The sequence below is a fragment of the Phyllopteryx taeniolatus genome, chromosome 1 (genome assembly GCF_024500385.1).
Source record: "Phyllopteryx taeniolatus isolate TA_2022b chromosome 1, UOR_Ptae_1.2, whole genome shotgun sequence".
Taxonomy (NCBI): domain Eukaryota; kingdom Metazoa; phylum Chordata; class Actinopteri; order Syngnathiformes; family Syngnathidae; genus Phyllopteryx; species Phyllopteryx taeniolatus.
In genome coordinates, this window is record NC_084502.1 from 24991166 (window position 1) to 25018647 (window position 27482).

Below are 27482 nucleotides of genomic sequence, written 5' to 3' on the forward strand. Positions count from 1 at the left end.
TTAAAGATAAGATATGATTAGATATAATATAGATATAATTCTTTTTAACAAACTCAACATCCGCTTTGGACTTGACACACTTAAAGCTATAATACTTAAGTTCTTTCGCCCCTTACGCTGGAATTCAGTATTATTATTATTTCGATATGATGTAGGTGGCTCCTTTTATGTGATGATTCTACAACATTCTAGAATATTTGTATTCTGTTTTGAAGGACAGACAGTGGGGGAAAAAAAGATGCACTCTTCGGAAGGGGCAATTGTTGTAAATTCACTATTATGGCTGTGTTTTGTGCATGTCTTGCTAGTAGTCGGAAGTAGCTGAACTTGGTTTATTTTACGTCACGCACCATTTTGGGCAGCTACTGGGTCCTTGGGAATATGTGTGGATTTTGTTTGAGGCAGACAGCTGTCATTGTTTTCTTTTATCATCGAAGCATGTCTGCATTTGTCATGAAGGTATCTGACAGAAATATCTGAGTGAGACATTCTCTATTATTGCTGCGTTTATGCATGTATTGTTCGGTGCCTTTATTTTACGTCAGGCCTCTTTTTAGGCAACTAACGGGTCCTCGGAAAGATGTTTTGTTCGTTCACTGCAATTATTATTATTGTTTTTGTTTACACAGTAAGTATTGTCTAATTATTTTTGCTACAGAAATGCAAAATCATGTTTAGTGAGATTTGCACAAAAGGGCTCTGCCCATTGCTCAGTAAAATATAATTTCCAGGCCGTCATTTCCGCGACATCATTTTCGGTGCGCCAGCAAGTGGGCCAGCGTGAGAAATGAATCGTGTATTCAGGATTCGCGCTGCCGATTCGCCAACTCATAGTGATGGGCACGGCAGTTCTTTTGAGTGTACTGAATCATTCGATTCAGTTCTTTAAAAAGATTCGTTCACCGAATCGTTAATTTCTTTTTCACAAAATCATTCAAGTGCTTCCTCATTCAGTTTATGATCCATCCCTGAGGTTCACGTTCACGCAACACGTTCACCGAAGGACTATGCATTATTGTTGTCATGTGTTGTAAACTAGGAAAGGCAGGGAGATTTAAAACAACAAAAAATAATCAAAATTATCACCTACCTACAGTTGGTGCGGAAAGTATTAAGACCCCCTTAAATTTGTCACTGTCTTATATTGCAGCCATATGCTAAAATAATTTGTTCATTTTCCCCCCTCCTTAATGTACACACAGCACCCCATATTGTCAGAAAAAAATGGAATTGTTGAAAGTTTTGCAGATTTATTAAAAAAAGAAAATCTGAAATATCACACAGTCATAAGAATTCAGACTCTCTGCTCAGTATTTAGTAGAAGCACCCTTTTGAGCTAATACAGCCATGTGCCTTTTTGGGAATGATGGAACAGGTTTTTCACACCTGGATTTGGGAATCCTGTGCCATTCCTCCTTGCAGATCCTCTCCAGTTCTGTCAGGTTCGATGGTGAACGTTTGTGGACAGCAATTTTCAGGTCTCTCCAGAGATGCTCAATTGGGTTTGTCAAGGCTCTGGCTGGGCCCTTCAAGAACACTCATGGAGTTGTTCTGAAGCCACTCCCTCGTTATTTTAGCTGTGTGCTTACGGTCATTGTCTTGTTGGAAGGTGAACCTTTGGCCCAGTCTGAGGTCCTGAGCACTCTGGAGAAGGTTTTCGTCCAGGACATCCCTGTACTTGCCCGCATTCAACTTTCCTTCGATTGCAAGCAGTTTTCCTGTCCCTGCAGCTGAAAACACCCCCACAGCATGATGCTGCCACCACCATGCTTGAGTGTTGGGACTTTATTGGACATGTGATGAGCAGTGTCTGGTTCTCGCCACACATACCGCTTAGAATTAAGGCCAAAAAGTTCTATCTTGGTATCATCAGACCAGAGAATCTTATTTCTCACCATCTTGGAGTCCTTTCGCAAACTCCATGCGGGCTTTCATGTGTCTTGTACTGAGGAGAGGCTTCTGTCGGGCCACTCCGCCATAAAGTCCCGACTGGTGGAGGGCTGCAGTGATGGTTGACTTCCTAGAACTTTTTCCCATCTCCCGACTGAATCGCTGGAGCTCAGCCACAGTGATCTTTGGGTTCTTGTTTACCTCTCTCACCTAGGCTCTTTTTCCCCGATTGCCATACGGCCAGCTCTGGGAAGGGTTCTGGTTGTCCCAAACATCTTCCATTTAAGGATTATGGAGGCCACTGTGGTCTTAATAACCTTAAATGCAGCAGAATTTTTTTATAACCTTGGCCAAATCTCTGCCTTGCCACAATTATGTCTCTGAGCTTTTCAGGCAGTTCATTTGACCTCATGATTCTCATTTGACATGCACTGCGAGCTGCAAGGTCTTATATAGACAGGTGTGTGGCTTTCCTAATCAAGTCCAATCAGTTTAATCAAACACAGCTGGACTCCAATGAAGGTGTAGAACCGTCTCAAGGATGATCAGAAGAAATGGACAGCACCCGAGTTAAATATATGACTGTCACAGCAAAGGGTCTGAATACTTATGGCTGTGTGATATTTCAGTTTTTCTTTTTTAAATAAATCTGCAAACATTTCAACAATTCTGTTTTTTCTGTCAATATGGAGTGCTGTGTGTACATTAATGAGGAAACAATGAACAAATGATATTAGCAAATGCCTGCAATATAACAAAGAGTCAAAAAAAATTTAAGAGGGTCTAAATATTTTCCGTATCCACTATATCACTCTCTCAGAAAGCTTTCGAACACCCGGCTTCAGTTGTGACTCGTGAACATGCGTGCAGCGAGCTCAGCTACTGAGCATCCTTCCGCATCCGCTTACGTCCTGCTAGGCTCTCGCCGGCTGGCGTGACTTTTCTGCATTCATCTGCGGTTGACAGCGCCTCAGACACGAGCCTCCGCCACCCAGGCTTCCTGCTCATTCACCTTAATCACTTATTGTCATCTGATTAGTGGAAAGTGTCTATTGGTGTCTTGAGAAGTGCTGTATAAGTTTAATGTATTATTATTATTATTATTATTATTATTATGAAATAAAAAGCTTTATTAATCACATTAGAAAGACAGAGTGAATGATGTGTGCGTATATACATTTATTATTAATTTACACTTATTTTAAATGTGTGTGCTTGTTTTCATGTGCTTGACTGACTCAACATTAGCCGTTAGCTTGAAGAAACGGCTGCTAATGAAAGCTATGCCCGCGAGGATGTCAGGAGAGGCAGTTAAAATCACTCATGAGTACGTTCACTGCGTAGTACATCGTTCTTTGCGCAAACGACTCACTCATCGTACTAGTACATCAGTCCTAAGCAGATCACAAACGAAGAAGTTCAATGAACGAATCACTCATGTCTAAAGGACCGTGAACAATAAGTTCACTAAACAAATCACTCTACTAATATTTACCACCAAAGATTTATAATATTTTTTATGTTCAGGCGGCACAGTGAACGACTGATTAGCACATCTGCCTCACAGTTCAGAGGACTGGGGTTCAAATCCCAGCTTCCCCTGTGTGGAGTTTGCATGTTGCGCTCATTATGATTTCCCTCTCTATTTACTCCCAGCTTTTTTTTATTTCACATCTTGATGATGAAAAGTGTCACTCGTGTCACTCTCTACTTCATCTCTATACTCAGCTAACACTGACAACAGTGCTACAGCTTCTGGCAAGAGCAGCATTATAAAGCAGTACATTTTTATAAGGTATGAAGTTAAATCAAAAAGTGAATATTCTACTGTGATTGAAGGTTTTTCTTTTTACAAATCAATAGTAAAATAAAGATTTGTTCTTCATGTCAATTCATCATAACATTTGGGCCTATACAGGAAAGAGTTTATTTGTTGGCTATATCCAATGTTGTGTTGGTCATAGTATAGAATAATTTATTTCTTGTGTTTGCTGAAGATAATCCTCCTGAAAAATTGCATGCTTAATCGCAATTCTAATATTTGTTCAAAAGAAACTTACAATTAAGAGTATTTTCCCAAATCGTTCAGCCCCACTCCTGATTGATGACTAGGTAGTTTTAATTGAGCCCACGTTGTTAAAGCTTATCGGCTTCACAGTGACCATGACTGGCTAAGTGTGGCTAAAGGTTTACCCACAAAAAATACACGTGATGTTGTGGCTAACTACGCACAAGTGTGGCTAGGAGATTGTTATACCGTTTAGCCACATTGGCTAAGAGGTTTCATGACTCAGTGCCAACCCTAGGAGTATTCACTAAATATGAAAAATCAAATACTGAAATCATAATTAGCAGTGTGTTATCTCCTGGCTTGAGTGAAAATGACTTTCGCACACACACAAAAAAAATTACATACTGCAGGTTTAAGAAATAGAGAGCTGTGTAAGGTGCTGGTGAAGTATTGTCGATGCCATAAGCTCCTGGTGGAAAATGTGACCTTTTCTGGCAGACGCAGACACGTGAACATTCCACAGTCATCCCTGCTACACAGCTCTGGCTGCCAGTTGGCAGGGTTAAGGACGAGGAAGCGGCACTCAGTTAGAAGGCTGACTGTTCAGCTGTTTGGAACCGGCCGTGACTGATGACATGATTAGCTATTTCTCCATCTTCTCTGCCATTAGATACTCTCTGGGTGATGGGCAGAAACTTTGTTTTTGACAGATATCCTGACACCATATCCTTATGTTTTCATTGGTTTGTTCAGGTCAGTGAAAGCATTAGCAGATTCAAAACGATTGTTGGGGCTAACTAGAGAGCTGGTTTACTGTGACAGCATCACACTGGAAGCATAATCTATTGTGTTACACACCACACTTCTAACTATGAAAAAAAATGGAAGCATGCACTTGGGACGACTGTTTGGGTCAGTGTCAACAAACAAATCCCACATAATGGGACCTTTTAAATGACCTTACTGAATGAATTTAGAGGAAATAAGAAACCCCATTCAGACAGATGTTACAGAAAATGACCCAACAGATGGGGTGAAGGCAAACGTGTACACGACTTGGTCAGATGCCCTAGCCACCTCATCTGGCTCCTCTCGATGTGAAGGAGCAGCGGCTCTACTCTGAGATCCTGTCGGATGACCGAGCTTCTCACCCTAAGACGAGGACTGAGTATAAAAGTGTAAATTTCATGAAAAAAAAAAAACACACCTTGGTTTGGTCATACAAGTGTCTAGAAAAGGCCCCTCTGACAGCTACTTCCATTTGATCCAGTTTTGTGTCCGCTTTGTCCATATTTGGCTAAGACTGCTCCTTTTCCTCTGATTGGTTGCCTCCGTGTAGAAGACCCACTTAGGAGAGCACACGTTTGTTATGTTGACAGCGCTAGTTCAGGAGCTGAAAGGGAAGGCGGAGATCTTTGCTAGTGACGTGTTGTAGATAAGCTCGAGAAATTCGAATGATCTGATTTCAGGCCTCTTTGCAGAAAAACGTCATGAAATCAGGAATGCGTGGACGATTTTAATTCATATTTCACGTTTCCTGAGGCACCATAGCGACAATATTACAACCCAAATACAAAAAAAAGTTCTCATCCTGCAGAGAACCAGTAATGGAACTTTTTAGAATATAATTTTTAGAGATTATGTTTATAATCTTCACTTGTTTGTCACGGATATGTAGTTTTAGTTTAGTTTAGTTTCTGGTTAGAGCGTCTGCCTCACAGTTCTGAGGACCGGGGTTCAATCCGGAGTTTGGAGTGTGGAGTTCTCCCCGCCTGTGTGGGTTTTCTCCGGGCACTCCGGTTTCCTCCCACATCCCAAAAACATGGATGGTAGGTTAATTGACAACTCTAAATTGCCCGTATGTGTGAATGTGAGTGCGAATGGTTGTTTGTTTGTATTTCTCCATTACGCCGGCCCTCAGGAAGGTCAGACTCATTTTAACCAATGCCTTGCTTGGCGGGTCGTTGCGGCTATTACACAGGTATATGTATCCCACGGCAGGCTGCTGCCTGCTGAGGTGAAGTGCCACTCAACCTCCTGGGCTGCCATTATTGGAGGTCCTCTGGCCATATCTGTGCAGCTGCCATTTTGACAGCGAGCTCTACGTTTTCTATATTCTATATGGTGAACGTCTCGTATCCACTTGTTACGCCATCATTGTTCTTCCTGAGGTGGGTCTCTGTAAGGGTCCATGGATTCCTTGTGACTTTGTTGTTACACGTCATTAAGTACTTGAAGCACCAACTTAAAAAAGATCGTGCTAGCTTTATACACAAAAATAATTATAGATAAAAATATACCATCTTGGCGACAGCTAAGTATTTTTCAGAGAGTGGGCTGCTGGGGCAGCAGCATCTCAACTGATGTGGGGGAAACTGGACAGATTGATAAATTCGCATCGAAATAGTATAATAATAATATAATAATAATATAATAGTATTTTTAAATGTAGTTTACCATTAACATCTGCATATATGGTATTTGTTATTCATGTACAGTTGCCACATACGTTACTGCTCTCGTTCTGCCTAGTCTCATTACCTGATATAATTATGCACAGGGGCCAAAATTTACTTTTTTGATTCATTGGCCTGTAGTTGAAAAAATCCACAGGCCAAGCATATTTTTTACTGGCCAAAATATTAAATAATTTTACATAGGGCTGCACAATATTTCGAAAAAAGTATTGTCATTGCGATAATGGCACGTGCAACACGTGTATATGTGTGCAGCCCTAATTTTACACATTTGTATAATATGGTATTATGTTGGATGAAAACTGACAGAAGTCACAGAACAACAGCAATAAAAAAATTGTTTTTTATTTAACATCCATAAAGTCTGGCCTCACAGAGTCCTCGTGCAACAGCATTACAGCCGCCGTAGGATCATCCATCCATTCATCCATCCATTTTCTGAGCCGCTTCTCCTCACTAGGGTCACGGGCGTGCTGGAACCTATCCCAGCTATCATCGGGCAGGAGGCGGGGTACACCCTGAACTGGTTGCCAGCCAATCGCAGGGCACATACAAACAAACATTCACACCTACGGGCAATTTAGAGTTGTCAATTAACCTACCATGCATGTTTTTGGGATGTGGGAAGAAACCGGAGTGCCCGGAGAAAACCCACGCAGGCACGGGGAGAACATGCAAACTCCACAGGCGGGCCCGGGGATTGAACCCCGGACCTCAGAACTGTGAGGCAGACGCTCTAACCAGTCGCACCGTGCCGCCCCGTAGGATCATACGTCTGTTTAATTTTTCATCATTGAACACTTTTGAAGGACTTAAGCAGCTTGGAGGCTGAAACATCAGGCTGTCAATGTTTCATTTAATTTGGTTTTAAAGAGTTTCAATTTTGCTTAGTCAAACTGCAGATTGTTGTATTATGACATTATCTTAGTGTTTTTAGCTTCTACTGTCAAACCTGTTGTATGCGTTTGATGTCGGGCTGTTCGATCTGGCCAAAATAAAAGATCACGATTAATTTTTTCATATCTTCTGATCTTTTTGCCACAATTTTTAAAAATATTGTTTTTAACCTTTTTTTAATAAGCCAATGTTAAAAGCATCTGTACTAAAAACTAAAGCTAGAGAGTAGTTCAACATTTTATTAATGCCTTTTGTTCACAACACTCCTCATAGTCAATAATTAAAACGGTAACCCCAACATGATATTAGCATACTTACTAAGCAAATGAAATACATGTACAAAAATATAATAACACTTCACTCAACAGTGCAGAAAAATAACACTATTCACTATTCACTCAGTATTTCTGGAGGTACAAGATGCAAAATAAACAAACTGCCCCATCGGTGATAATGATGATTTGTAAACATGATCATTCTCCAGTTAAGATGCGCATCATCTTTAATAACAATACAGATTAGCCGTTTTGCAAACCACCTAAATAACGATGACACGATTTATTGTTGTTGCTGGTGGCTTCACCGCTAGCAGTGGATAACTGCTAATGCTACTTGTGCTAGCAACATAGTGACAGGCTGTACTGACTGCAATCACATTTATTTGCTTTCCATATCACTTTGGTAGTACTTCAAATGAATAAAGAGTGTTGTCCGTTTTTAAGGGTGCCGACATACCTTACACATCAGCTAGTTAATAACATTTCTCCACGTTGCTTTGGAGACGCTGCCACACAACAGACGTCGTAGGCATCTCGATCTCGCTACAGGGCAAGGCGGCAAGCCAACCGAGGAGGCGTGGCTTCTGTTTTACTCCCCCTACTTGTAAATGGAGTGGACCAGGACAATAACGTATCTGATTGGCTGTTGTCACATCCCGTCATGTTAGATCGAGGAAATACGCACACATCTGATAACAAAGATCGGCGTAATTAGAAATCTCATGCACTTTCCTGGCAGGACACGTCTTGCTTCAATATTACTGGCTCCAGGACACACGCCACTGCGCTATGATTTGCGCGTGTATGTTTATGTAAGTGGTACAAGTGTGTACAGATTCACTCGCCAAACCGATAATGTTGCCGCATTTGGCCGACTGGAGAGTGTTAATTTAGGACCCTGAATATGTACATGGGTATTTTTGATTATTCGATACGATCATCACAGTGTGCTGCAAACTGTCCACTTGGCTTGTGTAATTCCATGGTTAAGCCATTGCGGGACTGATAAAAGGCTTATTCTATTGTTATTATTTCAACAGCGTTGATCTTGAAGGTGCCAATTACTGTCTTAGGGCAACTGTGTGCACAGAGTAGTGAGACGATAGTAACAAGAAGGCAGCAGGCAGGAAAGGTCAATCAAGGTTGTCTTGTGGCCTTAACATAAGGGCCTACTAGAGTTGCATGTGAAAGTGTGTGTAGCCATAAAAACAGTCCCCACCCTCGTTTTTTCCTCCTTCTCAAAATCTCTGTACACAAGCAAAAGGATTCATGGCTGGGTCGACTCTATTCAATACGCTCACACACTGCTCCGATTGTACTGGCACACAGAGCAATGCGAGTGGTGCTACAGTGGGAAGTGTTGGAGAGTTGGTATCACAGTTTCTGACAGACAGTGTTCTTTTCTTTACTGTGCTTGTCTCTTTTTACAAAGGAGCTGTGTCGAGACCAAGGGGGTAGACCATTGAATACATCTTTTTTATTCATGCGAGGGATCATTTCAATGGCTTTGGATCCACTTTATGTGACTACTGCAAAACATTGAATGGATGCATTACATGTAATGGGCAACCTGTTTTGAGTGACCACATTCCAATTCTGGTCCTTCTTTTAGTGATCGGGTGATTTTTTTACAGTTATGTTGATATGGTCCACAGGACTGTTGAGGGATGTTGTTCCATTTGCAACATGCATTCTGCGCATTCCATTCCAATACACCAACAATCCACAAAGCCGTCCCAATATACAGTGGGTACGGAAAGTATTCAGACACCCTTAAATTTTTCACTTTTTTTTTATATTGCAGCCATTTGCTAAAATCATTTAAGTTCAAGTTTTTCCACATTAATGTACACACAGCACCCCATGTTGACAGAAAAAAACGGAATTGTTTAAATGTTTGCAGCTTTATTAAAAAAGAAAACTGAAATATCACACAGCCATAAGTATTCAGACCCTTTGCTCAGTACTTAGTAGAAGCACCCTTTTGAGCTAATACAGCCATGAGTCTTTTTGGGAATGATGCAAGTTTTTCACACCTGGATTTCGGGATCATCTGCCATTCCTCCTTGCAGATCCTCTCCAATTCTGACAGGTTGGATGGTGAACGTTGGTGGGCAGCCATTTTCAGGGCTTTCCAGAGATGCTCAATTGGGTTTAAGTCGGGGTTCTGGCTGGGCCATTCAAAAACAGTCACGAAGTTGTTCTGAAGCCACTCCTTTGGTATTTTAGCTGTGTGCTTAGGGTCATTGTCATTTTTTAAGGTGAACCTTTGGCCCAGTCTGAGGTTCTGAGCACTCTGGAGAAGGTTTACGTCCAGGATATCCCTGTACTTGGCCACATTCATTTTTCTTCGATTGCAACCAGTCTCCCTGTCCCTGCAGCTGAAAAACACACTAACAACATGATGCTGCCACCACCATGCTTCACTGTTGGGACTGTATTGGACAGGTGATGAGCAGTGCCTGGTTTTCTCCACACATGCCACTTAGAATAAGGCAACAATTTCTATCTTGGTTTCATGATACCAGAGAATCTTATTTCTCACCATCTTGGATTCCTTCAGGTGTTTTATAGCAAACTCCATGCGGGCTTTCATGTGTCTTGCACTGAGGAGAGGCTTCCGTCGGGCCACTCTGCCATAAAGCCCCGACTGGTGGAGGGCTGCAGTGATGGTTGACTTTCTAGAACTTTTTCACATATCCCGACTGCATCTCTGGAGCTCAGCCACAGTGATCTTTGGGTTCTTGTTTACCTCTCTCACCAAGGCTCTTCTCCCCCAATTGCTCAGTTTGGCTGAACGGCAAGCTCTAGGAAGGGTTCTGATCGTCCAAAACGTCTTCCATTTCAGCATTATGGAGGCCACTGTGATCTTAGGAACCTTAAGTGCAGCAGAATTTTTTTGGAACTATGCCCAGATCTGTGCCTTGCCACAATTCTCTCTCTGCGCTCTTCAGGCAGTTCATTTGACCTCACGATTCTCATTTGCTCTGACATGCACTGTGAGCTGTAAGGTCTTATACAGACAGGGGTGTGGCTTTCCTAATCAAGTCAAATCAGTATAATCAAACACAGCTGGACTCCAATGAAGGTGTACAACCATTTTCAGGATGATCAGAAGAAATGGACAGCAACCGAGTTAAATATGAGTGTCACAGCAAAGGCTACTTATAGCTGTTTGATATTTTCTTTTTTAATAAATGAGGAAAGATTTCAACAATTACGTTTTTTCCCCTGTCAATATGGGTGCTGTGTGTACATTAATGAGGGAAAAAAATTACTTAAATGGTTTTAACAAATGGCTGCAATATAACAAAGAGTGAAAAATTTAAGGGGGTCTGAAAACTTTCCGTACCCACTGTATTTCCCTTTCATTGAGCTGGATCATGGGAGACAAAAGTGGACACCGTTTTACCAAGAAAGTCAACACATACCAAGTTTTGACAAGGCAGCTTTGTAAAATTGACCCCGCTCAAAGTGTGCATTTGGCAGACCAACGGTCACAATTATGATTTATGCCTTGGAACAATACAGTTCACCCATCATTCATTAAGCCTCTGTGTGGTAAGGAGGAGAAATAAAGAGAATCATGATGAAATATAAATTGTTTCAAGATGTTTACCTAAAATTGTCCAAATCCTCAAAACTTCAGACTCGCAATACTAAATATTCTCAAATTTCTGTAGTCCTCCATGAAAGCTTACTGATTATATTTGCCTTTCATCAAAATATATTTTATAAAATCTTTTGCTTTGGAAAACAATGATCATCATTTTTGTCTATTGTCTGTGAAGTTACGGACCACGCCAGTAACTGAATCATTAAAAATATACAGTATATTGGAGACTTCTCATCAGAAGGGACTGCTATGAATGGCAAATAGTAAATGGACTGCACTTATATAGCTGTTTATTTACGCCATCACAGTGCCCAAAGTGCTTTACAAAGCCTCACATTCACACAAAAATGGGCGGCCGTTGCCACGCAAGGTGCTGCCAGGGCCACTGGGAGCAAATTAGGGTTCAGTGTCTCACCCAAGGACACTTCGACATGCGGAGAGTCGGAGCCAGGATTTGAACCGGCGACCGTTCGGTGACTGGACAACCCGCTCTACTGAGCCATAGCCACCCACCTAAGCGTAACAAAGCGATCTTCATTAAAGCTTATGTAATGTCAAGGTAATGTGTTGGTGTTAATATTCATTCCAGTGTCATCTGACGACATAAGGGTGATGTATTTGTTATCAATTCCTAGCTGGACCTCTCAGAATGTTCCTCTAAACAAATCATGAGATGTGAAATGCCTCTCGCCCTGTTGAATGCTGGGTTTGTCTGCGTGCGCAACTTCAGGACGATCAATAGTCACCAAAAACAGAGGGTATGTACGCATGCATTTTTATGCGTCCTCCTGGCGAGAAATTGAAACGATTAACAGCAAAGTAAAACATGAAACTAAAATATGTAAACTTTACACCGATCTGATCGGGCTGATCGGTATCGGCCCATATTTAGCATTTTATGCTGATTGGCTTTTATGTCATAATTCGCCGATCCGATCAACTCTGCAAAAGACATTTACAACGCGTCGCCATCGTGCACAGTATATTTGAATTCAAAAGTTATTTTATTTTTAGCCTTGTCGCGTGTCTTTTGACATACTGCTGTAAATATCTGACGGCCAAAAGTTATTTTAAAAAAATATAATAATACATGTCGGCGGAGTGGGACAGACAACACGTCTGAGACAGGCGACACGTAGTGCCCGGACGGATGAGACTACAAAACAAATTTGCTCTTTCACGATTGCACTATGTCAAGACTACTGAAATAAAACCTGAGTGATTATAATACATGACCTGACTAAAGCAGTGATTTAAAACCTTTATGGAGCCAAGGAACATATTTTACAATTGAAAAATCTCACGGCACACCAATAAACAAAAATGTCACAAAAAGTGGCTACATTAACTACTGTATTTACTTTCTGCCATCTAATAGAAGACCATTCATTTGTTCTGTCTGTCACGATGCTTCGCTGGCATAAATAGATGAACAAAGATACATTATTTATTGGAATAATTTTTTGGAGCAATTAAGTACACAGGTATATACAGTAAATGAACAGGTCATTTAAATAGACACATGGCTCCATCTTGTGATCGGTTATCGTTTTTTTAAACTCGCTGATCGGCCCCTGATCGTTTAAAGCCTAAAAATATGTGGCCAATGAAAGATAAACCTTGAAGTAGCAAGACGTCAATAAGTCAATGCGTTGTCAGTGACTGCATTGTGACCAAACCTAAAACAGACATCAAGTTTTAGTAGATTAGGATGGTTAACTTGTGGAAACTAGTATAATGGCCAACACGTGTTGCTTAATTAATATTACACATAACTGGAAATATAGTTACGCTTGGGACCTGAAATGTGAAACAAATTAGTTTTCTGTTGAGTTAAAAATTTTTATTTCTACACATTACTGTGCTGTTGTGTACATACAGAATTAGTCACGCTGAATTTCACGAAAATTAAACCACAGCATACCCATTAACATCTAGATGACAATTCCAGCACTTTATTCGAAATTCCCAGAACGTTGCATCATCTGGATCAGCAGTGCTGCCCGCTCTGTTTCTTAATGTAGCTCACAGAGCCTTTAAATTATCAAGGGTCTTATTTGTTGTACTTATTTTGCTGACTTTTCCCAAGATTAATTAATAAAAATGTATTCATTAATTTTGTATTTTATTAATTTATGCATTAAATAGTTGGTTAACTGATTAATAAATTTAAAATGAACAATTTTACTTATGTTTAACCATATTTATTTATTTTATTGAATAATGGCATTATTTAATTATCCATCCATCCATCCATCCATTTTCTACACCACTTATCCTCACTAGGGTCGTGGGAATGCTGGAGCCTATCCCATCTGACTGGGCGAAAGGTGGGGTACGCCCTGAATTGGTCGCCAGCCAATCCCAGGGCACACGTAAACAAACAACCATTCGCACTCACATTCACACCTATGGGCAAGTTGGAGTCTTCAATCAACCTACCATGGATGTTTTTAGGATGTGGGAGGAAACCGGAGTACCCGGAGAAAACCCACACAGGCATGGGCAGAACATGCAAACTCCACAAAGGCAAGGCCGGATTGGAACCCAGGTCCTCAGAACTGTGAGCCAGTCGGCCACCGTGCGGCATTATTGAATTAATTAATTAAAATGTACTTCAGATCGGGTTGCCAAAAGGAATATTCCACCCGTGTGAAACTGAAATTACATTTGGATTCGGCCTGAATATTCCTATTGAGGTGTTTATATGGAGCATTTTCATTCAGTTTGGGATTCTAAACCGATTACAATCGGAAGAGAAGGCTCCATGTAAACCACAGTAGTCTTGCAGTTCTTTATTCTTTATTTCAGACCTCATCCATTTGCATTAAAAGCGGCCCACTGCAATATGATTGACTGCCTGCTGCAACATAATTAACTGCTTCTTCCAGATAGGAAACGCTATTATCACAGCACCGTCACGTACATGCGCAACACATATGCACTCCACAGACAGTACGTCGTTGTGTCTGGCCAGTGGCCACCACATATCTATATTGATGCTGGCCCGCTACTTATTAATTTTCAATGACAAGTGTGAGTCGTCAACGCATCTGCAAGCCCACACCTACCTTGTAAAATCCGGTCAACTCCTCCCGCCGCAAATCACCGACAGCTTTTCTTTTTAAACACAACATTATCCATATCAATGATGCTACATTTGCCATATGGTCAATCACATGGTTGTGATCATGCTCAAAATGAAGTGGTTTTCCCATGGGAAGAGGGTTAGGACCCCTCACTATAAGAACTGGCCCCTCTGAGTCGAACAAATGATCAAATAAATGCTTGCGGTATGTTCACGTAGTATTAATACGAAACCGCTCGCAAGCACGCAACAAAACGTTATGTAGCCTACCAAGCTAGTGCTAGCACTAACGGTTGTACCTAAACATGCCGGGGTTATGTCGAATCATGCGCTAACGTTTCGGTGTGTGTGAAGTAATATAATTACAATAAATTACAATTAAGTAATTAAATTACAGTAAGTTAGCACCCATTATTTCTGTCATGTTGTAATGTTGGTTTGACCTGACTGATTAGAATACATGACCTGAAATCCTGCCCCAAGTGGAGGAGTTCAAGTACCTTGGGCTCTTGTTCACGAGTGAGGGAAGAATGGAACGGGAGATCGACAGGCGGATCGATGCAGCGTCTGCAGTGATGCGGACTTTGTATCGATCCGTTGTGGTAAAGAAGGAGCTAAGCCGAAAGGCGAAACTCTCGATTTACCGGTCGATCTACATTCCTACCCTCACCTATGGTCACGAGCTGTGATTCGGATGCCTCCCGGTCGCCTCCCTGGTGAGGTGTTCGGGCATGTCCCACAGGGAGGAGACCCCGGGGACGACCCAGGACACGCTGGAGAGACTACGTCCTTCGGCTGGCCTGGGAACTCCTCGGGATCCACCCGGAAGAGCTGGATGAAGTGGCTGGGGAGAGGGAAGTCTGGGTGTCTGCGAAAGCTACTGCCCCTGCGACCCGACCTCAGATAAGTGGTAGAAAATAGATGGATGGATGGATGGATGGACATTGGTGATCAGTTATCGTTTTTTTAAACTCGGTGATCGGCCCCAAAAATCCTGATCGTGTAAAGCCCATAAAAATATAAGACCGATTTTCATTCAACAGTGCAACAAATAGAAATATATAACAGTGCAGTAGTTTGAAGTCCTGAGTATTTTTGGAGGTACAAGATACAAAATAAATAAACTGCCCCCTCAGGGATAATGACGACAACTTGGATTTTCAACATTATTCTCTTTATGCTACATAGCTTTTTATCATTATTGCTAATTTCAAGGACGATGCTGATTGAAAGGCGGCATGGTGGAGGACTGGTTAGAATATTTGCCTCACAGTTCTGGGGACCTGGGTTCAAATCCGGCCTTGTCTGTGTGGCGCTTGCATGTTCTTCCTGTACCTGTGTGGGTTTTCTTCTATATTTATTCAACTACCAAAACTCAACTTTTAATATTTAAAAGAACCAAAAAAATAGACTGGTAACAAATAAAATAATACTATTAAAAATGGAGTGGCACGTTGTCCAACTGGTTAGAGCGTCAGCCTCACAGTTCTGAGGACCCGGGTTCAATCCCCGGCCCCGCCTGTGTGGAGTTTGCATGTTCTCCCCGTGCCTGCGTGGGTTTTCTCCAGGCACTCCGGTTTCCTCCCACATCCCAAAAACATGCATGAATTGGAAACTCTAAATTGCCCGTAGGCATGACTGTGAGTGTGAGTGTGAATGGTAGTTTGTTCCTATGTGCCCTGCAATTGGCTGGCAACCAGTTCAGGGTGTACCCCGCCTCCTGCCCGATGACAGCTGGGATAGGCTCCAGCACGCCCACGACCCTAGTGAGGAGAAGCGGCTCAGAAAATGGATGGATGGATGGATATTAAAAATGGAAATAAAAAACAATATATATTTAGCAATTTGGTAATCCTAATTGACCTAACAGGAAAAAATCAGTCTGATTTCATGTCAGACAGTCAGGGGAGAAAATGACTATCTGCTGTTCCTGCTGAGCTCGCCTTGGCCTCTTATTGGCAGTGTAGTGCGATGCATGCATGGAGCTACACGTTTGCAGTAAAAAAAAAGAAAATAAGGTCACGATAAAACATTAATTTAACTCGTTTTTCATAGATTAGATTATATGCTTGTGAGTATTGTTATGTTACCTGTCTGTATGTGTTACTATGGAGTTTGTGTATAAATAGTCATTTAAAGGTAAATTCCACCCATGATCTAATGCTAATTCTAGCTAGCCCGTCAATAGGGGTTTTCTACTGAGTGTTAGCATTAAACTGGCAATTTCTAAAACGATCATATGTGTCTTGTATTTGAATATACAATATGTGCAATTCTTTTTGTTGCGAGTTTAGTTTAACAGTAAACTACACAGCTCAAAGCATGCTCAGGGAGGGCAGAGACACAAAGTCTGTGTGTCACTTTCAGTCACTTATATTATCCCAGGACAAAAAACATCCCGAAAAGTGACATTGTTTAATATAAAGCAATGTTATTACTGTTTCATGTGGCAAAATATTTGCACCTTTGGATTATTTTGTCAGTTTGTGACATTTAAAATTTCAGAAAATTAGTAATAACAATCCTTTTCACCAGATCTTGATCAGTTGAAATATCACGTGATCAGATCAGGACATTTGTTATATAAGGTCCCGTGATCTAATGCTAATGTCAGATAGCCAGCCAATACAGTTTTCCATTGAGTGGTAGCATTAAGCTGGTCAAGTTTCTAAAATGAGCTGTCTTGTATGTAAATATACAAGATGCCCCCGGATGAAGTGGCTGGGCAGAAGGAAGTCTGGGCTTCCCTGCTAAAGCTACTGCCCCCGCGACCCGACCTTGGATAAGCGGAAGATGGATGGATGGATGTGTGTAATTCTTTTTGCTGTGTTTAGTTTTGAAGTAAACTCCGACTGGAGTGTCAATAGCAACGTGACAAGTCGCTGCCATCTTTGTGGAATTTTCTAAAAAAGATGGAATGAGCACTTCAAATGCCTCTAAAATCCTCCATAACAAATACATTTATGAACAAAACAATTGATTGCTAAGGTACATGATTTGAAAGGAAATTAGATAGTTGAGGAGATATGTTGATAAAAAACTAAGTTTTACTGTTTTACTCTAATTTGAAGGTTTTTTTTAGTATAGGTAATACCACAAAAACGTTCCCCAAAAATGCAATTTTTCTGACACAAAAAACTCTTTTTCTACAAACCTCTCATCCGATTGTCAAATTTCTGCGTTGTAATCAGGTCGAAGTAGCCATTCTAACCAGATTTAGCCTTTTGACAGATTAAATCTTGTCATGTTGCTACCAAACAGTCACTCGCTTGCGGCGAGCAACTTACGTGCGTTTAGGGTGCTTTTACGGCACAGAAACTTGCATACAGGCACCGCACCATTTGGCACATTTAGCTTTTTTCTTCGACAATGTTTTTATGATCATGAGAAGCCAAACTAGAAATCAGGATTAAATTTCGATTAATCGCCCAGCCCTACTGTTCATGTACAGTGCATCTGGAAAGTATTCGCAGCGCTTCACTTTTTTTCAATTTTTATGTTACAGTCTCATTCCAAAATAGAATACATTTTTTCCCCTCAAAATTCTACACACAACACCCCATGACAACATTAATTTTGTGTTGTTGAATTTTTGGCACATTTATGAAAAATATATTTAAAAAAAAATCACATGTACATAAGTATTCACAGCCTTTGCCACGAAGCTCAAAATTGAGCTTCGTGGCAAAGGCTGATCTTCTTTGAGAGGTTCCTACAGCTTAATTGGAGTCCACCTGTGGTAAATTCAGTTGATCGGACATGATTTGGAAAGGCACACACCTGTCTATGTATGGTCCCACAAGTGACAGTGCATGTCAAGAGCACAAACCAAGCATGAAGTCAAAGGAATTGTCTCTCGACTTCCGAGACAGGATTGTCTCGAGGCACAAATCTGGGGAAGGCTACAGAAAAATTTCTGCTCCTTTGAGACCCAGGGGAGCATCCTGTGACAACGCAAGCGATTGCGTGATTTCTGAAGACGAAAAACATGGCGGCGCCCCTTGCATAGACTTGAAAAAGCAGCTATTACAAGATAAAAGTTCTCTTTTCACAAGTCTTTTTCCTTTTTCAACGACGGATGGTTGCTTCGTTCTTTTCTCTTTTCCTTCGCCAGCTTCGCTAGCAGCGGTAACTTGTAGAGAGCCACTTGCCATCCACGTAGCTATGTCAACGCCAAGTCGTCTGTCATGGAGGAGCCGAGCCATAGCGTTGAGCTGCCGCTGAAGAAAAACTGATTCTTCCACTTCAAATAAGGATTTATTTGATTTGACAGAGATACAGACGAGTGTCTTCCTCTCAATCGACAAGAAATTGTCAATTACACTTGATTTGCTTCGCCAGGAGATCGCCAAACTCAGAAAGAGCTTGGAATTCACACAACAACGAGTGCAAGAGCTAAGACTAAATAATACTGCGCTTCGATCAAACATGTCAACGTCATCAGAACTACAAACTCTTAGACTGGAATTATAAACTCATGAAAGATACTACGCCGGACATCAATCTAATTTTCTCACGCATTCCAGAAAATGCTCCGAAAGACCCCGAGGTGCAGATTAAAAAGTTTATGATGTCCGCGCTCAAGATACATCAAGATACAGTCGACAAGATTACTTTTCACAGTGTTCACCGATTGGGAGGCCCTCGCCCAGGAAACCGACCACGTCCCATCATTGCAAAGTTTGAACACTTTCAGCAAAAAGTGTTTGTGAAATCAAAATGTCGTGAGCTCAAAGGGACTTCGTTTGGAATGAACGATCAGTTCCCAAGGAAATCAACGAGAGGCGTAAAATCTTGTACCCGTTGATGAAGAATCACCGCGACAAAGGCAAACGAGCGTGGATAGTTGGCGACAAGCTATATGTCGACGGCCAACTGTTTCGTGATGCCAACGTCACGCCCTGGGTCTTCTAGATAAGTACTTCTTTTGATCAGTTGTCGTTATGAATTGTCAAAAGTGTATTGTATTTTGTTTCATTCTTTCCACTTTCGCTTGGACAAACAAACAAACAAAAATAGAATCACGCATACCAATAGCATGAATCCTCACTCCAATCTGTCTGCTTTCCTGCTCTGCTTGTTTCCACACACTAAACACACAATTCGCTCAAAACTCTTCTTGCTCACGACAAACAACCACCACACACCATATTATCCCCTTGTCACTGTTTGTTTTCTATGATAAACGATAAAGGTCAAATTAGTAGCCATGTGAACACAGCTTCAATTAAGTTATTACTAAAGTCAGATGAAGACCGCACTCTCCCGGCTAATTATCGGCCCTTATCACTGATTAATGTAGATATCAAGATTATCTCGAAAGCCCTCGCAGCGAGACTTGAAAAGGTACTCCTGTCGATAATCCACTATGATCAGACAGGCTTCATTAAAGGTAGAAGTTCCACAAATAATGTCAGACGTCTGTTAAATTTAATAAGCATGTCACAGTGTAAAAATCTAAACGCAATCATTATGTCACTTGACGCAGAGAAAGCTTTCGATAAAGTTAACTGGGCTTTCCTGTTTGCAGTACTTTGCACATTTGCCTTTTGGAGATTCATTTATACATTGGATAGCAACATTATACAATTCACCGAAAGTGACAGTCACCACAAACAGGATTACATCAAATAGTTTTACTTTACAAAGAGGAATCAGGATGTCCACTCTCACCAATGCTATTTGCAATATTCATCGAACCTCTTGCTGCCGTAACAGAACACAAAATCAATCTATATGCTGATGATATTCTTCTTTACTTCCAGGAACCCAAGTATTCTCTTCAGGTAGTCTTCAATCTCATGAAAACAGTTTCACAAATATCAGACTACTCTTATCAACTGGACAAAATCAACAATACTCCTAATAACAGCAAACTCATGGACTCCTGCAGATCAAATCCCAGATTACCCTATTCCTATAGGAAATATTAAGTATTTAGGTATTAATATGGGGAAAGGTACAGAAAAATTTCTGCTGCTTTGAGGTTCCAATGAGCACGGTGGGCTCCATCATCCGTAAATGGAAGAAGTTCCGAACCACCAGGACTCTTCATAGAGCTGCCCTCCCCACTTGACTCAGCAATCAGGGCAGAAAGGCCTCAGTCAGGGAGCTGACCAAGAACCCGATGGTCACTCTGTCAGAGCTCCAGCGGTCCTCTGTGGAGAGAGGAGAACCTTCCAGAAGAACAGCCATCTCTGCAGCACGCCACCAATAAGGCCTGTATGGTAGAGTGGCCAGACGGAAGCCACTCCTGAGTAAAAGGCACATGGCAGCCCCCCTGGAGTTTGCCAAAAGCCACCTGAAGGACTCTCACACACATCCATCCACCTATCCATTTTCTTCGACTTATCCAAGGTCGGGTCGCGGAAGCAGTAGCTTTAGCAAGAAAGTCCAGACTTCCCTCTCCCCAGCCACTTCAACCAGCTCTTCTGGGGGGATCCCGAGGCATTCTCACCCAGCTGGAAGACATAGTCTCTACAGCGTGTCCTGGGTCATCCCCGGGGTCTCCTCCCGGTGGGACATGCCCGGAACACCTCACCAGGAAGGCATCCAGGAGGCACTCTAATTAGATGCCTGAGCCACCTCATCTGGCTCCTCTCAATGCGGAGGAGAAGCGGCTCTACTCTGAGCCCCTCCCGGATGACCGAGAGCTAGTGACCATAGGTGAGGGTAGGAACGTAAATTGAGAGCTTCGCCTTTCGGCTTCCCTCCTTCTTCACCACAACGGACCGATACAAAGTCCGCATCACTGCAGACGCTGCACTGATCCGCCTGCTGATCTCCCGTTCCATTCTTCCCTCACTTGTGAACAAGACTCCAAGATACTTGAACTCCTCCACTTGGGGCAGAATCTCACCCCAGACCCGGAGAGGGCACTCCACCCTTTTCCGACTGGAGGACCTTGGGCTCAGATTCGGAGGTGCTGATTTTCATCCCAACCGCTTCACACTCGGCTGCGAACTGCTCCAGTGAGAGTTGGAGATCACGGCTTGATGAAGCCAACAGAACCACATTGTCTGCAAAAAGCAGAGATGCAATACTGAGGCCACCAAACCGGGCCCCCTCTACGCCTCAGCTGCGGCTCGAGATTCTGTCCATTAAAGTTATGAACAGAATCGGTGACAAAGGGCAGCCTTGGCGGAGTCCAACCCTCACTGGGAACGAATATGACTTACTGCCGGCAATGCGAACCAAACTCTGACACCGGTCATACAGGGACCGAACAGCCCGTATCAGTGGGTTTGGTACCCCATATTCCCGAAGCACCCCCAACAGGACTACCCGAGGAACACGGTCGAACACCTTCTCCAAGTCCACAAAACACATCTAGACTGGTTGGACGAACTCCCATGGACCCTCAAGGACCCTACTGAGGGTGTAGAGCTGGTCCACTGTTCCACGGTCAGGAAGAAAACCACACTGCTCCTCCTGAATCTGAGATTCGACTTCCCAACCGACCCTCCTCTCCAGCACCCCTGAATAGACCTTACAAAGGAGCCTGAGGAGTGTGATCCCCCTGTCGTGGGAACACACCCTCCGGTCCGCCTTCTTAAAAAGGGGCGCGATGTTGCAGAGGCGTGTCAACAATGAGAGCCCCACAACATCCAGAGCCTTTCGGAACCTTGCCACCGAGGAGCTTTTTAACAACCTCGGTGACCTCAACCCCAGTGATAGGAGAGCCCGCCTCAGAGATCCCAGATTCAGCTTCCTCATATGAAGGCGCGTCGGTGGAATTAAGGAGGTCTTCAAAGTATTCTCCCCACCTACTCACAACGTCTCGAGTCGAGGTCAGCCGCGCCCCATCCCCACTATACAGAGTGTTGATGGAGCACTGCTTCCCCCTCCTGAGACGGCGGATGGTGGACCAGAATTTCCTCGAAGCTGTCCGGAGGTTTTTCTCCACGGCCTCACTGAACTCCTCCCATGCCCGAGTTTTTGCTTCAGCAACCACCAAAGCTGCATTCCGGTTGGCCAGCCAGTACCCATCAGCTGCCTCAGGAGTCCCACAGGCCAAAACTGCCCGATAGGACTACTCTTTCAGCTTGACGGCAGAATGATGGAGCGCTCTCCAGCACCCCCTCCGAGGACTCTAAAAAGGGTGGGTACTCTGAACGGCTGTTGTGTGCATACGCAATCAGGAGCCGTCCCCCCACCCGAAGGCGGGGGGAGGCTACCATCTCGTCCACCGCGGTGAACCCCAATGTACAGGCGCCGACCCGGAGGGCATATTCAAAAAGACTCGAGGCTGTAATTACTGCCAAAGGTGCATCAACAAAGTATAGAGCAAAGGCTGTGAATACCTATGTACATGTGCTGTCTGAGTTTTTTATTTTAAATAAATTTCTCAAAATTTCCCCCCAAAATATTTCACATTGTCATTATGGGGTGTTATGTGTAGAAATGTGAGGGAACCAAATTTATTTATTCCATTTTGGGATGAGGCTGTAACATAAGAAAATGTGGAAAAAGTGAAACGATGTGACTACTTTTCGGATGCACTGTATATCCAGGTGTGAGGGTATATATTACCTAGATGTAAAAGCTGTGTGAATGCAATGCGAACCTGAATACCTGAGTGATAAATTAAGATTCCCCCAAGCACACCTAATCCACCCATGGGCTGTTAATCCGTGGCATCATAGCTCAGGAGACATTTGCTATGAGCGCCTGGATGGATTACAGGTGACTGTCGTGCTCCAGTTGTGTGCATCCAGGTCTATACAGTGCTTGGCTCTGAAAAGCATTAACCAAGCTAAACTGTACCACAATTTAGCTTTGCCAAAAGATGTTATGTTGTTTGTCGTATGTCTGTTTGTGTTCTACTTAGTCTTTCATGACAGGCGGCAGGTATTCTTCCAAGGATATTCCCTATAATTATTGGAAAGACAGCCATCATTGATCATGTCAAGTAAAGTAATAATGAATGGTTTTCAAACAGACGGCACGGTGGACGACTGGTTAGAGCATCTGCCTCACAGTTCTGAGGACCGGGGTTCAATCCCCGCCCCCGCCTGTGTGGCGTTTGCATGTTCTCCCCGTGCCTTCGTGGGTTTTCTCCGGGCACTCCGGTTTCCTCCCACATCCCAAAAACATGCATGCTAGGTTAATTGACGACTCTAAATTGCCCGTAGGTGTGAATGTGAGTGTGTATGGTTGTTTGTTTGTATGTGCCCTGCAATTGGCTGGCAACCAGTTCAGGGTGTACCCCGCCTCCTGCCCGATGTTAGCTGGGATAGGCTCCAGCACGCCCGCGACCCGAGTGAGGAGAAGCGGCTCGGAAAATGGATGGATGGATGGATGGTTTTCAGACAACTACAATGTACCCCGCCTAAAAAAAAGCACAGTTAATCATGCAATAGCTCACTTATCCATCCTATTTTTACCTGGTTGAATCAATTAGACTCAGTTCACCAAAATTAAACATTTACGATAAATCATTTATTGGTTGGATTTATCCAAATGCTTTCAAATCATACCCAGAAATGTCCTATTGTCAGCGGTTATACAGTAAAACCTTAAAAGGTGGAACACAAATCGTTTTAAGATGGTGGTCAACCTCTGATTTGTTCAGCATTCAAAACAAATTTTCCCAGAGTAAAACCACTGAAATGGAAAAAAAAAATCTGGTTCAGGGTTCAACTGCTCCCTCATAGGTTTTTATTACTTTACTTAACAGGAAATGTTCTAATTGTCTGTCTGTCTGATGTGTAATGATAAGGTGGCCACTTTGTTGTTCATAGATAAAAACAAAACACATTACAGACCCTCATTTTTAAATATTAACTGCCATACAAGTGGAAAAAAAAAAACACTGTCTTTGTTAACCATCGTTAAGTACAGCATTGTCGTATAGCAGCAGCTAGCCAGACAGTGGCTAAAACCGCAAGCACACATTTTTATAAACCTATTAGGGCATCCCATTAGACTACGATGTGTTCTGTTAAACATCTCCAAAGTGTCAGGCTGTACCCATAGTAGCAGACATCGTTAATGTGTTAATTGAGACACACTCACGTCTCTCATCCATTGACACGAGTCCAGTTTGCATAGTGCCGATGAATTCCATACGCATCTGTTGAGTGGGAGCCTACTGTCACCATCACATGATAGAGTACAAGTCAGGGCTCTGAAATGTGGTTTCATAAGCCAAGCAAACCCTTGCATATTTATGGTTTGGCATTCATTGGATATTTTTTTTAAACCTATCCTCAGTTAGTCTCGAAAAAACTCACCTATTATCGATTTTTATCAATTAGAATGATTATTTTTGTGAGAAAAATACTGTTGACAGTATGAATGATATTTATTGATATTATATTATCTGGAACTCTTTGCCACTAGACCTTGACAACGCAGTCTGTTTTACTACTTTCAAATCGAAACTCAAAACCCATCTGTTCAAGATCGCCTACTCACTCTAATTGCAGTGCATTGTATTTTTTTCTTCTTCTCTATAATCCTGTTTTTAGAACTGAAATCCACAAAAAAAATGTTAAAAAAATGCATGATTGAGATGTGAAAAGACGGAGACGGGCAGGACAACAGGCAAAAAATATCTTCTACGTCTTCGAAACGACCCCGCCTCCATATATATGTATGCATGTATGTTTTGAGGGGATGAGACTTTAACACATGACAATTAATTAATTACAAACAAACTAAATAGTTATGAAAATTAACACTTTTTAATCGCATTTCGTTTTCCAAACAATGCGGACCCTTTGTCAGTGCATGATTTCCTGGTACATTGATGACACCGACGCATAGCTCAGACCTTGGCTACCAAAATGGAAGAATTGGATGAAACAGCGTTTCTAGGACTGATGAGAGGTCAATTTCATTTTAAAAAAAAAAAACAAAGCATGTTTTTTTGCAAATTGTGCAAAAAGGAGTTTTCATACCACTTTCAACCCTCTGACATGTGATCCAACTTTTCAACTGCCATGCAGAAACGATTTAAAGGCAATATTATTCTGAAAATAACTGTCCTAAAGGGCTATTTGCTATTAGTTTTTCTACTCTTTTGTATTGAAATAGATTTTTTTTCCAGAGTTAATGAACAATACTCCTGTCTGTGTCAGTTATTTGATTCAGTTGCCCATGAAAATCCATTTAAATTAAACCATGTTGCGTTTTAGGAGAAATAATATATGATTAAAACGCCTTATTTTAATGTACTTTTTAATTACATTTTATATTATTTTAATATATTATTTTACTTGTTACGGATTTATATTCTGGTTGTTGTTATAAGTCATATTTAAAGTTGAGTTTTTGGTAGTTCAATACATACTAAGCGTTGTAATTGTGTTTATTACATGTGATTTCAATATCAAAATAATGGTGATTTGATTTTTTTTTCATAATCGACCAGCCCCATTGAATTCTCATTTGAAATGTGCACGCTTCTTTCTGTCAGGGGCAGCATGGTGAAGGAGTTGTTAGCACGTCTGCCTCCCAGTTCTGAGGTTCAGGGTTTGGATCTCAGCTTTGGTCTTCCTCTGTGTGAAGTTTGTCTATTCTACCTATATTTGTGTGAGTTTTCTCACACAAGATAAATGTTTTATTGTTTGTTTAAATTGCACGCTGGTGCCTTTCTGTATGTGTGCACTTTTTAAAATCCATTTTATATAGAAACCACATGTAATTATATAAAAAATGTATTGCAAATCACAGCTTGCGGACCTACATTGAAAACCCCTAGTCAAGAAAATGGATGACTGGATGGATGCTTCCATCAGTTGTCGTGGTGGAGGGAAAACAATCTTGTTTCCGGCCCTTCTCCTCCGCCCGGATTTCAACAGCACAATCAATACCGTAAAGCACTTCGAATTTCAACAACGCGACGCACAGCAAAGTCAAACTTCAGTCTGATTTGATGAATAAAGATCTCGGTTCCGAGTCGTGGCGGCCAGGCCAGTAGAAATCTTATTAGCGGCAGGCAGCACCTCTCGATGGAGAGACGCTGCATGGGAAAAGTAGGTTAGGCGGTCACACTATTGCTTTCCTACCGCCTCCTTGCGAGCAGGGGAACAGGGATCATCACCCCCACCCCCCCAGGACAACAACTGTTAGCTGTTAGCATGGACCAGCGCCTAAAGTAACCGTTTGAAACAAACGCAGCGGAACATTACCGTTAGTACCGTAAGAACGGGCACAGCTCGCACCGTCGGCTGAGTGTGTGTTTTGGCTGCATTTACCTAATTGTCCCTCGCTGATGGTCAGCACGATTTGATCCATGAGAAGAGAGCGGAATTCCACATCCTCCTCGGCGCAGCGCTCCTTCAATGCCCGCAGGATCTGAACTTGGGGATACTCTTGGCTGATACGTCGGTCGGTCACGAACCAAAGACGGGAGCACATTTCGGAAGGCTCGTGGTGCCCCCCCCCCCCCCTCCCCCCGCCCCAAATAAAGTGAGTCCGAAAGAGTTGTAGCTGCTGCTGTTGCTGCTGCACGGGTGGGGAAGCGAAGAAGGGATGGAGGGGGGGGCGGGGGACTCCGGGGTTTGGGCAGCAGTGGAAAATAGCAGCGGGATGCTCACACAATGGAGACCTGACGCGACTATAATCACGACCAAGCTGCTAGGATTTAAGACTCTTTATCACCTTTGTTTCCCTTAATTTGTAGCCATTTAGCAACGCCGAGACTGCAAATAAGATTGTCCTTTCAAGCGAGCAACGGCCTTGTGGCGAGAATAAACTAGCCACACGGTGTCTCACTCCGGAGAGTAAGCCGAGCGATGAACTTTCCCTGAGAACGACTCGCACATTCGTCGGATACCCCTCCCGGGCTGCTGGCCTCCTCGGTGTTCGGTGAGCTGCTATCCACACGGTGTTGGTGCTGAAAAGAGCAGGCCGCTTGACTGGAGACAAGCCGCCCGTGGGCGAGATGTACACAACTCCGCTCCTCCTCGTGCACAGTCGGGGCTGGTCCCAAAATAAATCTGATGGGGAGGCTGTCAACCAATGACAAGCCGCACCCAGCGTTCTTAGTTCACTGTACGAGCGGAGCGTGGGCGGGGTCAGGCTATTTGCACCAATGAGATGCGTAAACGTCACAAGGAGGCCGAGCCTAGTGGAGGGCGCGCAGCGTAGGCGTCAATCATTGCGTGAAGGCTCCGACTCGCGCTCCTCCTCCAGAACCGGTTCAGACCAGACATTGCCGTCGTGCGAGGATGTGGCCGAAGAGTCGACGACACCTCCTCCGCCAGAGGCTGGAAAA

At 42.7% G+C, this 27482-nt stretch overlaps 1 protein-coding gene across 1 annotated transcript in view; it reads right to left on the minus strand.

The window, feature by feature from the left end:
* rimkla (ribosomal modification protein rimK-like family member A) overlaps positions 1-27482 on the minus strand; it is a 67212-nt gene that overhangs the window by 38376 nt on the left and 1354 nt on the right. Inside the window, exon 2 of the mRNA XM_061783072.1 lies at positions 26461-27474. Coding sequence (XP_061639056.1) covers positions 26461-26623 — 163 coding nt within the window. The 5' untranslated portion in view covers positions 26624-27474. The remainder of the gene's footprint in view (positions 1-26460; positions 27475-27482) is intronic.